The sequence below is a fragment of the Rhipicephalus sanguineus genome, chromosome 5 (genome assembly GCF_013339695.2).
Source record: "Rhipicephalus sanguineus isolate Rsan-2018 chromosome 5, BIME_Rsan_1.4, whole genome shotgun sequence".
NCBI classification, from domain to species: Eukaryota; Metazoa; Arthropoda; class Arachnida; order Ixodida; family Ixodidae; genus Rhipicephalus; species Rhipicephalus sanguineus.
The window spans coordinates 59,457,281-59,469,770 of NC_051180.1; the positions used below are offsets into that span (position 1 = coordinate 59,457,281).

The 12,490-nt window shown below is 45.7% G+C and overlaps 1 protein-coding gene across 1 annotated transcript in view; it reads right to left on the reverse strand.

Annotated features, from left to right (window-relative positions):
* Nucleotides 1–219: 219 nt before the first annotated feature.
* The window catches only part of LOC119393694 (uncharacterized), a 297,394-nt gene continuing 285,123 nt past the window's right edge, over nucleotides 220–12,490 (reverse strand). The window contains exons 5-6 of the mRNA XM_037660820.2: nucleotides 12,029–12,128; nucleotides 220–2,829 (exon numbers count right to left, since the gene is read on the reverse strand). Coding sequence (XP_037516748.1) covers nucleotides 12,052–12,128 — 77 coding nt within the window. The 3' untranslated portion in view covers nucleotides 220–2,829; nucleotides 12,029–12,051. The remainder of the gene's footprint in view (nucleotides 2,830–12,028; nucleotides 12,129–12,490) is intronic.

The following is a 12,490-nucleotide window of genomic DNA, read 5'->3' on the forward strand; positions in this document are numbered from 1 at the left end:
GTCACGTAAACTATGAAATAAATGACTTTAAATAAATAATAACTGAGGAATGCGCATGCGTACGTAACTAGTATCAGGCGTATTTGCCACATACTTGTTGCAGATAAAGCACTTACTTACCTTGGATTACGTTGTGCGGTTGGGAGAACGAATGTGAGCAGTAACCGAAGTGTCAATCTATCATTGCGAAAACGCTGCAGAAACAACAGTTTCAATCGATCATCACGTTTATTACTTCAAACGCTGTACAGCAAAAATTGCAACAGGTATGCATTCGCACTATAAAAATATTGTGCCTTGGAACTAAAAACTTTGTTGTGTGAACTGAATTAATACGTGCGAGTTTTGTTTTGTGTGCATGGCGTAGTCCAGTTACAACTTGATAGCGAAGTGCAGCTATCTCATTAAGTAGTTTATTTGCGAGTGAACAAGTACAATAAAACATCAATGGATAAGTGTCAATATAAATAACAGAAAAAAAGCACACTCATACATAAAGTAAAGGAATTTGTAAAGGCATCATCAAACACACGTAAAGCATTGCTGCTACATAATTAGTTCACAGTGTACGTAAGAACCGGCTTTATATGATAATGTTGTGCTCATTCAATCTATAACGTGCATACTAATTAGTTCGCATTGTGGTATTCGGCTTAATATCTTCATTTTTCAGTTTCTTATTACAGCGCAAGCCTTAGGTGCTGAATGATGATTTACAATTGTTTTTCGCGTGAAACGAGGTAAATTTTCGCGCTGCACTTTGTTGTTTTGTTTCAAGCGGCAGTTAACAATAACGAAGATACACGTGCATTCGAAACGGATCAAACCAGGGCGTCACTGAAATATACTATTTACAATCTTCACTTCTTGCCACGAACTACAAAATAAGAAGAAATACACACACTCAACGCAAGGAAGAGTATTCAAACAGAAGGATTTAGTATAAATATCTTATTTCACATTGTTGTGTTTCTTCTTTTCATTTTTGACGGCCTGACTAGTTTTATTTGGATGCAAGTTGCTCATTGCCCCGCCTTGTTAGCTTTTCCTTTATATTGCCCAATTATCTCAATCTGAAGTAATTTGCTTCCACGGAGGAATCATGGTGCGTGCGGAGCGGCCTTCTCATATCATGCTCCAAGCAACCCTACCGTAGTTCGAGTTTTGTCATTGCCAACAACGCTGAAGGCGCTCTGAAAGTTTCCTGCAAGAGTAACATCGGCTGTTTCGCTATATAGAGAATAAAACAGCGGACAGCTGCATGATGACCGACCTGGGAAGTGTACAGGTAATTTCAATGCATCGATAACACTGTGTTTGTTTGCAGTAACGGAAGCATGACACTTGTAGAAATACTCCAAATAAAGGCACTTGTAAGATTTTGGAAACCGATACCTCCGTGATTGCTGCCTAAGCGAGGCATACGTAAATAACGTGGCCACGTCAAAGAAAAATGTACTCATCTTACATGAGCATGAATATCCTAAGCGGTTCAACAACGTTGTTTTTTTTTTCAAGGCTGATTAGTAAATAAACAAAGATGACGAAATTTCAGTTCGCTAAGAGTAACCCTGCAGGAGTTGATAAATACTACGTGAATTTTTGTCGCAAATATTTGTAGAAACGAACATATATTGCTTGAAATTCAAGGACATCGCTTTATATTTGTGTTTGTAGGACAGTGTGATAGCGTCAGATGGACAAAAAATATATTACTAATAAACATGAAGGGACGGCTTCGGCAAGGACTAGCATATTGCGTGACACAACAAAGGGACGAACACTTACTATACACGACTACATTTATCCCTCTAACGCCGCCTTACGAGGGCTTCCTCGAGTTTGAGACCGCGAGCACACGTGTGCTGACCTCGAGATGAACATTTCGTTCTTACGTTCTATTTCCCGTACGTAGTCCTCGTGAGCTGAAGTGGAGTGGTGGACTGCGCTAGCTGCTGCGGTTGTAAGCTGAGTGGAACTTTTAACTGGAGGGTGTGCGAGCTTTTAGTACGTTAAGCGCATCAGTTGAAGGATACCAAGTTATACGCTAACGTGAATCGCAAAAAGAGGGATACTGGCGACTCAGAGGCGGAAAATGAGTCAGCAACGTTGCTCTGTTTGAACTTGTGCACCTTGATACGAAATGAATAGCAAAGCATATCGCTTGCCCTATACGCGAACATTTCAAAGCAACTCGCGATTATGTCGATATCACGGGAAGGGACGTGACTGCCATAACTGTTTACAATGACCATCCGAATCGAGAGTATAGCTTCGCAGACATGACGTGACTTTCGGCGTCCACATTAGCAAAGAAGAAAAAAACGAAGAAATAACGCAATACGCAATATTGTCATCGCTGCGATGGTGGTTACTGTATATCGTCACATCGTCCATCACACACATTCCATCGCTACGAGTCAGCGCTTTCGCAGCGAAAGTTCTCCGAAGCGCTAGTAAAAAAAAAAAAAAGTCATTCAGGATACACACACACTGTAAACCCTATGCTGGATTACATACTGTACAAGTCTGGCGTGGAACGCCTCTTTGGTTCTCGCTATTAAAAGAAGAAAAAAAAAAGCCCGCGTCACTATGTGTCATTTCGTTCTGTCAATAAGAAACGGCGCTTCTGGGAACCTTGTTCAAAATGGTGACAGATGTGACACAAGGTCTGTTCGGATCGAAGGAAAGAAGGCACGTCTTGAATATTTTGCTCGACGTCCTCTTCGGATCGAGTGAAAGGCTGGGTGTTGCAGAATGTTGTAGACTCCCTTGTGCTGAAGTCGACTCAGGATAGGCTTCACTGGACGAAAGTAAGGGTTGCACCAACTGTCAGTGGAAAGAAAACAAAAGCGAGATAGAACCGTCAGGTGTGTAATACACTAAATCGCAGTGTTGTACACACACTCTAAGAAAAAATCGAGTATTTAGGGAGTATTTTGCCACACAACAACAATCGTCATCCACCTCGCGTACATTCCTCGCGTTAACACCGCGGTCCCGGCACTTGCCGGTCACGAACGGCGCGCGCGTTATCAGCGTGACATAGCATTCTTGATAGGAAAGTGGCGAGAGCCGGGTTTTCAAGAAAGGAAACGCGAGCAAGCCAGATGACGATCAAGGCTGGTTCACACCGGCGACTAGCAACGGTCGCGCGACTAAGTTAGTCGCAAAGCGACTGGTCGCAAAACGGTCGCGAATGGCCGTTTTGGTCGCAAAGCGACTGCTTTGGCTCAGTCGCTCGCTGCTCGATTTTTCAGTCGCGCGACTGCAGTCGCAAACCTCTGAACCAATCAGATGCGCAGGAACAGTACGTCAGCCTATTTTACAGGGCAATGGCAATACGAGCGAGGATGCGAGCAGACTTGAATTCTGTATGGCGACGGTTATAAGTCGCACGCAGGTGTGAACATCGGTCGCTTTGAGTCGCTTTTTGACTTCCAGTCGCAAATGGATCGCGCGACCGTTGCTAGTCGCGACTCGCGAGTGTGAACGAGCCTTTATTGTTGTGTAGCAGAAATACTCCCCAAATACTCGCTTTTTTTTTCTTAGAGTGCGTTCCTCTAAAACAGGAACGACAGCTCGTTCCTCGTTCCTTCCCAATCTTGGAACGACTTCCCGTTACAGGTTCCTTTAATGCGAAAGGAACTCGTTCCAGTCACATTTCAAAAATTGGGACGGTGTCGTTGCTTTAACGTTACATTTGAAATTTTAATCAAAATATAGTGCCGTATAATCCTGAGGCGAAATAAAATCAGCAATTTACAGCTCACATCAAGGTACATATATTTTGCGAATTTTACATCGCCGGCAGAAGGTTATATGTAGATAAAAGTAATCTAAAAAACGCTTCTAGGCGATTTTTTATAGACCACTGGCCATACTATAGACATATCTAATTGCAACTTTCGTGCTCGTCTATTACAAGTGCAACACATGTGGCACTTTGCACGTCTGTCTTCAAATGCGCAGTCAAAATACTGCGCTTCAGACGTCCACATAGAAATTTCCACACATGCACCAATATAATTATGTTTCTTGCACAGGAAACCGCATTCAAAAGAAAAATTCGGTAGTTCCCACACCTTCTGGGAATCGGTATCATGTGAAGCAGTCAGCGAGTAGTTATGCTGCATTTTTGGCTTTGAGCCAAGCGTTACGAGGTGGATCGATGTGTTTTTGTAAGGGCAATAGTTGTGTGCGCATCGTGGGCTTACCAGGCACGTCGACAACACTGGCGTTTAAAGGGTAACTTACGGTCTGACGTAACGTCGGCACTCACTACTTTAGAGAACATACGCCAGTATTCTCGAAACGAAAGTGCACTTTACGGTGCGATGACGTGAATATCATATGTAACATGCGTTAGCGTATTCATCTGGGGTCGAGCGACGCTTGAATTTTGCTAGCTGGATCATATGAATGCAAATGCAATGTTTATTAGACTGCTATAAAAGCGAAGCCAACACTGGAACCACGGACGTTAACATGACATCACGCCTGTATCGTAGGAGTACATACGTAGCGTTTATTGCTTCGTTATAAAATTAGATAGCCAGCACCACAACCACAATTGACGTTGCACCAACATTACATCTGCATATGGTGTTTGTCCAAAGCATTTCCCTTACGTGGCGTGGCTCTGTGGTAGAATACCTAACTGCCAAGCAGAATTTTTGGGTTCGATTCCTGCTAGGATCCTAATTTTTAATCTTTGCATTCGTCGGGTCAACGCTGTCGATGCCGGTTTTTCTTAACGCTCTCGCATTTAATTTACCAATATCTGTATATCTGTTCTAGCCGATCCTGGGTAGATATAAACTGTCAATAACCTGTGGCGCATAACCGTACACCGCAACCCATGGTAAACGGGTGTGTGCCACACGTGTCTGAAGGAAAGGGTTTGACGACGTACGCGGCCGGATTTTCACGGTGATTCATGTCATGACCAGACAGTGATGTTCGTCAAATCCTCTTACCCTCCCATGCCAGTTTTGATCTACACCAAGTTAAGGAGGCGATCACGAGAGCACCCAGACGTAGCCGGCTAGATAGCTATAGACACGTAGGTATAAACGCTGAAAGTGCTTAGGGTTCGCTAAGAAATGCTTCGCATTTAACAATATGCGTTTGAGTGCTGATTCAGTATTGCAGTGTGAGGGGAAAATAATGTCCAGGATATATTCGCACTCAGTAAGAGTTGCATGTCGATGTCTGTATGAGTAACTCAGGGAACGAATTGGAACTCATGATTACTAAATTAGACAAGGAAACCAGAGCGGTAGATCTGAAAATAATATGCTGGAAACTAAAGTAATGCACAACAGTCTTGGGGAGAGCAGCGTTTTGCGATAGGTAGCGAGGCACTGGAAGGTGTAAAGGAATACGTCGACTTTGGAGAGGTAGTGATCGCGAAGCCGAACCATGAGATTGAACTAGAAGCATGAGAATGGGGTGGAGCACATTCGGCAATCATTCTCAAATCATGAATGGTAGTTTGCCGCTATCCTTCAAGATGAAGGCATATAACAGCTGCATCTTACCAGTACTTACCTACGAAGAAGAAACATGGAAGCTTACAAAGAGGGTTCAACTGAAATTGAGGACTACGCAGCGGGCAATGGAAAGGAAAATGATAGGCGTAACCTTAAGGAACAAGAAGAGAGCAAAGTGGGTCAGGGAACAAATGGGTGTTAAGGACTTCTTAGTCGTAATCAATAAGAATAGGGCATGGGCAGTGCATGTAGCGCGTAGGATGAAAACCGCTGGTCCCTAAGAGCAACTGATTCCAAGAGAAGGCAAGCACGCAAGAGGGAGCCAGGAAGTTAGGTGGGTAGATCAGATTCAATTAAGAAGTTTGCGGGCATAACGTGGCCGCCGCAAGCAGGACCAGGTCGGTTGACGGAACATGGGAGAGGCCTTTGCCCAGCAGTGGGCGCAGTCAGGCTGATGATTATGATGATGCTGATGGTATCCGACAGCCGACTTTTCTCGTCATCACTTGGTTCGCTATGTTGAAGAGCCGCTCCATCAGGCGCTCGAGGGTGCTGCCGTGTTGTACACAAGTAGGAAGGAAGTCAACCGAAGTCGTAGGGGCGAGGGCAGGATCAGCGGGCGCAACGAGAATGTAGCGCTGGATGTAAGCGTATCGTTCATTGCATGACAGGCGTCATCGGTGCGGTGGCTGTCGAAATGAACTACAATAAAAATTATAGAACGATAGCCACGAATATAACTCGCATGTTGAAGAAATACCTGCTCAAACGCAAACATCGAAGGCACCGGACAGGCGCCACTGCGGCAACCGCGTCCACTGCGTTTCGGTCCTCTTCCCCGCTATCCACGCAACCGGATGTCAGAAGACATCTTCCCTGTGCCTTCGGCGGGCGCCTTATTCAAGTGAGTGGACGAGCTGTAGATTCGTTCGCTTCACACGGTCGCCCATCCGACCTGTTCTGCATGATGTGCTGCGTGCGTGCGCCTGTTCAATGCCGAGGAACGTTCACAGAAGCAACGCCGTTCCCTCAGCCGTTCCTACGAACGTAACGAGTTACCCTTACCGTTCCATCGATCCTCAATGGAATGGTAGCGTCCCTCCGTTCCTCGAAAAAGGAACTAGTTCCTGGAACGTTGTTCCTTGGAACGCCGTTCCGTCCAACACTGCTAAATCGTTACGTGTCTATAATAGGAAATGACCCGCCACTGTGCTTTATGGTTATGGCGCTCGACTGCTGACCCAAAGTCGCGGGATCGAATCCCGGCCGCGGGGGCCGCATTTCAATGGTGGCGAAAATGATTGAGGCCCGTGTACTTAGATTTAGGTACACGTTAAATAACATCAGATGCTCATAACTTCCGGGGCCCTCCACTACGGCATCCCTCATAATCATGTCGTGTTTTTTTTTTTTTCAGTAAAATACGAACAAATATTGTTATTATATTAGTACACTAAATGATTGCGTGTGTATAATAATAATAATGCACTAAATGATTACGTGTGCATAAATACAGAAAACGCAGGCACTGTGAGAGTCGTGTACAGGGTGTTTCAAGAAATATGTCTGAAAATCCTCAAAAATACTTTTTCTGTAGCACCAGACATCCTAAAATGGCTAGAGACATCAAGTACGACCGTGATTAAAGAAATGAAATAAACTTTTTAATTAGGAGAGACAAGCGGTCGGGTCAAGTGGAAGAACTTGATCCCTTCCTGCGGACAGCCTGTTGCCGCTTTGTGATTTTCAAAAAGCGGCCACTGGCAATATTAACAGAGTGATGAAGTCTGACAAATTTCCCTGGCAAAATTGAAATTGAAACGTGGAACTGCCACATTCCTCCGAGACGCCCAAAATGAACGAGCGTCGTTATATCAATCAAGGATCGACTTCACTTCGTGTGTGCGGGCTGCGATTGGGATTACAGCACGAGTGGTTCAGGTACATTAACGAATATAGAACCATGGCCTCTCAATACTTTTACTGGTCATGAAACTCCCGCGTAACTCAATCGGACAGCTTCATATACCGCGCGCACTTTCCGTGCCGCGGCTCTGGCGTGGCTAAAAGGGGGACGAGGAAACCGGCTGCTGCTGGCCGCCATTAGCAGAGTGTGGGCGCGGAGTGGCGTTGTTTGTGCTGGTTGCACCCCTTGTTTCTTTTCGCGGTCACCTCATCGTGACAGCGATGCCCAACACCTGCTGTGTGCCGGGCTGTCGCTCGGGGATACAAGGGCACTGTCGAAAAAGCCTCCCTGTTCTGTTTACCTGGTTTACCCGCCGACGCAGAACAACGCGACAGGTGGAAACGTGCAATCCCTCGACAGGAGACTGTCTGATTTTCGTTTGACTCGAATTACGTTCGCGTGTGCGAAAAACATTTGGATGCAAGTGACATTGTACGTGCGGACGTGAGCACAGTAAATGGAAACATCGTTTCACTGCCTCGAGATCGACCAAGACTAGTGAAAGACACCGTGCGTTTGGAGCTTTATGTGAAGTGCGGTGTTCGGAGTGTGTGCGTTTGCTTTCTCGTTAATAATAGAAACTAAAAAGTGATGCCGGGGGCTAAAATGTAATATTTTGTTCTACTTTGATAGTGCTGTTTGCTGGTGCTGTCGCTGAAACGAGAAAATTTATGGAAAGCTTCAAAAAGAGTAATGCAGTTTGATGTATAATTGATCAGTTTAAGCTGAATAACTTGGTTGATGGAAGCTCCGGCTTGATTTCGATTTGCGCCGGTGTTTACATAGAAGGAGCAGGGTGGCTAACTGGAAGACTGGAACGCCAGCTTAGAACTCCTGGTCATTGCGTCAGTATATGGGAATGGATAAAAAAAAAAAAATAAGAGCCACGTATAGGAGAACTCGGCAGTGTTATGAAATCCGCATGCGCAAAATCAAAACCTTTCGTTTGAAAGTCGCACATAGTGCCTACAAAACCCTGGTTCGTGGTTTATTACGGGAGACTTTAATGCCCACCACCCTATCTGGGGGAGCCCGAAAGTTAACGCAAAAGGTCAGCGACTGGCTTCGTTCGTGTCTGATCACGATCTGTCCCTACTTAACGATGGAAGCCCTACATTTCTACGAGTCTCCACATATAGCAGCTGCTTGGACTTGACGTTTGCGTCACGCCGCTTCGCCACATCTGTAAAGTGGTTTATAGACATAGAGACACATGGCAGTGATCATATTCCCTGTTACCTTAACATCAAAGGCTTCGCTGGCTGTCATTCAGTAGGCGCAATCAGGAGAATTGATTGGTCTGCGTTTAAAACCAACATCGAAGAGGCTTGTCGCGGAGGTCTCTCCTCTGGCCGAGAGCAAGCGATCAAGGAAGCAGCGCAGTCTGCGATGCGCACGCTGACATGCTCCTCAAGGCACTCGGAAACTGACATAGAGTTGGAACGACTTCGTGCGATTCGTCGACGAGCCGAACGAAGGTACCGACGCACAAAATCTACTCATGATCTAAGGACAGCCAGACGCTTACAAAAGAAGATTCAGCGTCGTTTAGATAAACTAGAGTCTCAACGGGGGGCGAAGTTCTGCGAGTCTCTAGACCCCCGAAAACCTCTGTCACAGATATGGCGGACGGTGCGAGGCCTGCGTACATTTCCTGAACAGCGATTTCCTTTCAAAGCTTTGGCACTTCCAAAATCGACGGGATAGCGAAGTAGCTGAAGATTTTTGCAGGGAGATCGTGGGCCGTTCGACTTCCACAGGAGCCCTTGCTGCTGATATCACACCTCCTTCATTGGACTCACGCATGGACATGCCTTTCACGATTGAGGAGCTGGATGCGGCTATCGCCTCGTGCAATCGGTCGTCGTCACCTGGTCCAGATGGCATATCGTACCGCATGTTATGCAACCTCACTGAGCGTGCACGAGAAGCTTTGCTAGATGTCTTCAACGAATCTTGGCGAGATGAGCAAGTCCCACAAGAATAGAAAACGAGCCGTCTAGTCCCGCTTCTAAAACCTGGGAAATCCCCACTAGAGCTGGCATCATACCGCCCAATAGTACTGGCTAGTTGTGTAGGGAAGCTGATGGAGCTAATGATCCTTGCCAGACTAGAGTGGTTCCTGGAACGCTATAATGTATACCCAAATGCCATGGCCGGCTTTCGACGCGTTCGTTGCTCCATTGACAATGTCATTGATCTGGTAACTTACGTCCAACACCAGAAAATGAGCAGGCGGTTATCCGTCGCGCTCTTCTTGGATGTAAAAGGAGCATACGACAACGTTTCTCATGAGGCCATACTTGACGCCCTCGAATCGGTTGGTCTTGGTGGTCGAGTGTACCGTTGGATCTGATCCTACCTGCACATGAGATCATTCTTTGTGCAAACTGATGATGGACCAACGTCTCAGCACTACACACACCGTGGTGTTCCGCAAGGTGGCGTCTTAAGTCCCACATTATTCAATCTCGTGTTGATCGGAATCGTGGAACGTATACCGAGTTCAGTTCATATATCCATTTATGCCGATGACATTTGTTGGCGCTTAACGGCCTTTAACTGTCACAGTGATGCATTCCTTGTCTCATTTGTCCTCTTAGCGTAGTTTTCATGCGCAAGCGGAGCTCATCCGCCGTCGAAGCGGCACTCATGTAATGTGAGCGCCCGCAGCATCGAGCGGCCGCTGCTGCAGGTCTTGTCAAGCGGCTGACCGCAAGACAAAGCTTGCTGAACCATGACACCGGGCTGCGCATTTGTTGATGTGGAGCTGCTGATTTGTGATTATGTCACGTGCAAGTATTTTTAGCAACTTATATCCGAGTTTCAGCCCATAACGAACGACGCGGCCGCTAGGCTGGCATGGTCACATGCGACGCACTATAACTTGTTAGCAACCAAAATAATGCAACGTTTTTTTCTGCGCAATGGTAGATGACGCCCTTGACTTCAATCAGAGGGATTTAAAAAAAAATTAAAAATGGCCTTTTTGAGAAAATCATTTTCATAGTTCGGCGTTTTTGGTAAATCACTTACGTTTCAGCCCAATTATCGAGTAAAACGGAGCGCGGTAAAACCACAAAAATTATTTTAAAAGAGAGCGAAAGTATCAAAGTTAATATGTACCAATTTTTATTATCCTCACTTTAACGTGCTTGCAGCAATAAATTCCTGAAAAACAGGTATTTTGTGCAATTTGCCAAGTTTGTGAATTTTTTCTTCAAAAGTGCTTCAATAAGCAAGAAAAATAATAGCCTCATAAGATTGTGTTTCACTTGTTCTTTAAGGGGAATAAATATTGTGACGAAGAAGTGCACGGTTTAATCTCTAGGTGCGCTCAAAATTCAGAAATCGCGAAATATGCGGAAAAGCGTTTTTTTGCGGCCAAAATTTGTATATATTTTTTTTCAGGCGAACAAAATTTTTTTTCGCAAAACTAACTGCGAAACCATTGTTCTGGGTGTAATGCCTAGACCTGCAGTAAATTTCATCAGAATCGGGAATGGTGACCGGGACCTCGTGTGCGATCTTATCTGCACGCCTCGATGACCAGCTGCTTTCTGAACAATCAATATTGGAGTGCCGGAACGTTCTAGCTTCCAACCAGAAAGCGACGAAGGCGCTGCTGAAGTTTCTCCGCTCAACCGACCTCGCTAAACGATTATGATGCTCCCGTGCTTGAGTGTGTGTGCGTTTTTTTTTACTCCTTTTTCCTTTCTTACCTTTCTATCCCCCTTACCCCTTCCCCAGTGCAGGGTAGCAAACCGAAAAACTTCTGGTTAACCTCCCTGGATTTCACTTAACATTTCTCTCTCTGTCTCTCTATAATCACTGCTATGATTTGTTAGCGAGAACACGGAGAATGAAAGTATCGGAAGTGTATTTGAAGGCAAACGCTTCCGCGAACGCGCAACTGCCCCACCAAGCGCGGCAGATCAGTGCCCTTCTGCTTACGGTGGCGCCTCTGGTGGCCACTTTTGTCCCTATGTGAAACTTTCGCGGGAGTTTCATGAATAGTAAAAAGTATTGAGGGACCATGATAGAACTAACACCACTGAAATCATTGTCGTGAACAGTGACGTCATTCTGGACGTCTACTAGATTCGCTCAAATATTAAGGCGAAACCCTTAGAAGCCTCATCAAAAGTGAAAATTGACCGTCGGCGCCTTCGAGATTTGGCAAGACCTGACGGTACTTCGCGAGAGACCGGCGTCGGCGTCAACGCGAGTGATGCAAAAAATCACGATCATGCGGTGACGTCACCCCATGAGGTCACCTCAGGACGTCACAGATCGCCAAAATTCGTGATGTCACATGATCACGCCATCTCATGACATTGTCGCTTGGTTATACGTGGGCCGATCCTGGAGGAGCAGGAGATGCAGAAAGCTTGCAATGCCTCCGATCCCGGAGGCCGTGCCAAACCACGCTAGATGCAAAAAAGCTTTCGGGGGCGGGGACAATTGACTGAGAAGAAAAAGATGGCTTTTGCCTTGTAGCCATCTTAGGCGAATGCGCAAGGGACCCTGTGAGTTTTTGAAGGCTTTCACCTTAATGACTATTTACCTCGATAACAAGGCAGCACTCGGCTAGGAGAGGCCCAGAATCAGGCTCAGCAGCAAGGTCAGCAGAAGCGGCTTCAGGTATCCCACGGAGTTTGTGATGTCTGCAAGAAACCGGGAAAAAAAGATTTAAATCAATCGAATCGCCCCGGAGTTCATGACGTCTGCAAAAAGAAAAAAAAAAGGCAAAAAGAGTTCAATAAATCACATCGCGTTCTTCTTTTTTTTTGGGGGGGCCTGTGCCTTCGTCTATTCCATGTTAGTTAACCTTAGGGTTTCGCGCATACTAGAAAACAAGAAATAGATGAAAAAGATAGTTTTGCCGGATCGTTCTTCTGCAGCGGCACAATGTTTTAGGCTGGGAAGACAGAAATCCTCTCATTAAGGTGTGTTTGGGATGAGTCGATCGAGATCTCGTACAGCTTAAAAAATAAGTTGATTACTAGCGGCTGTTTGGAGCGGCTTT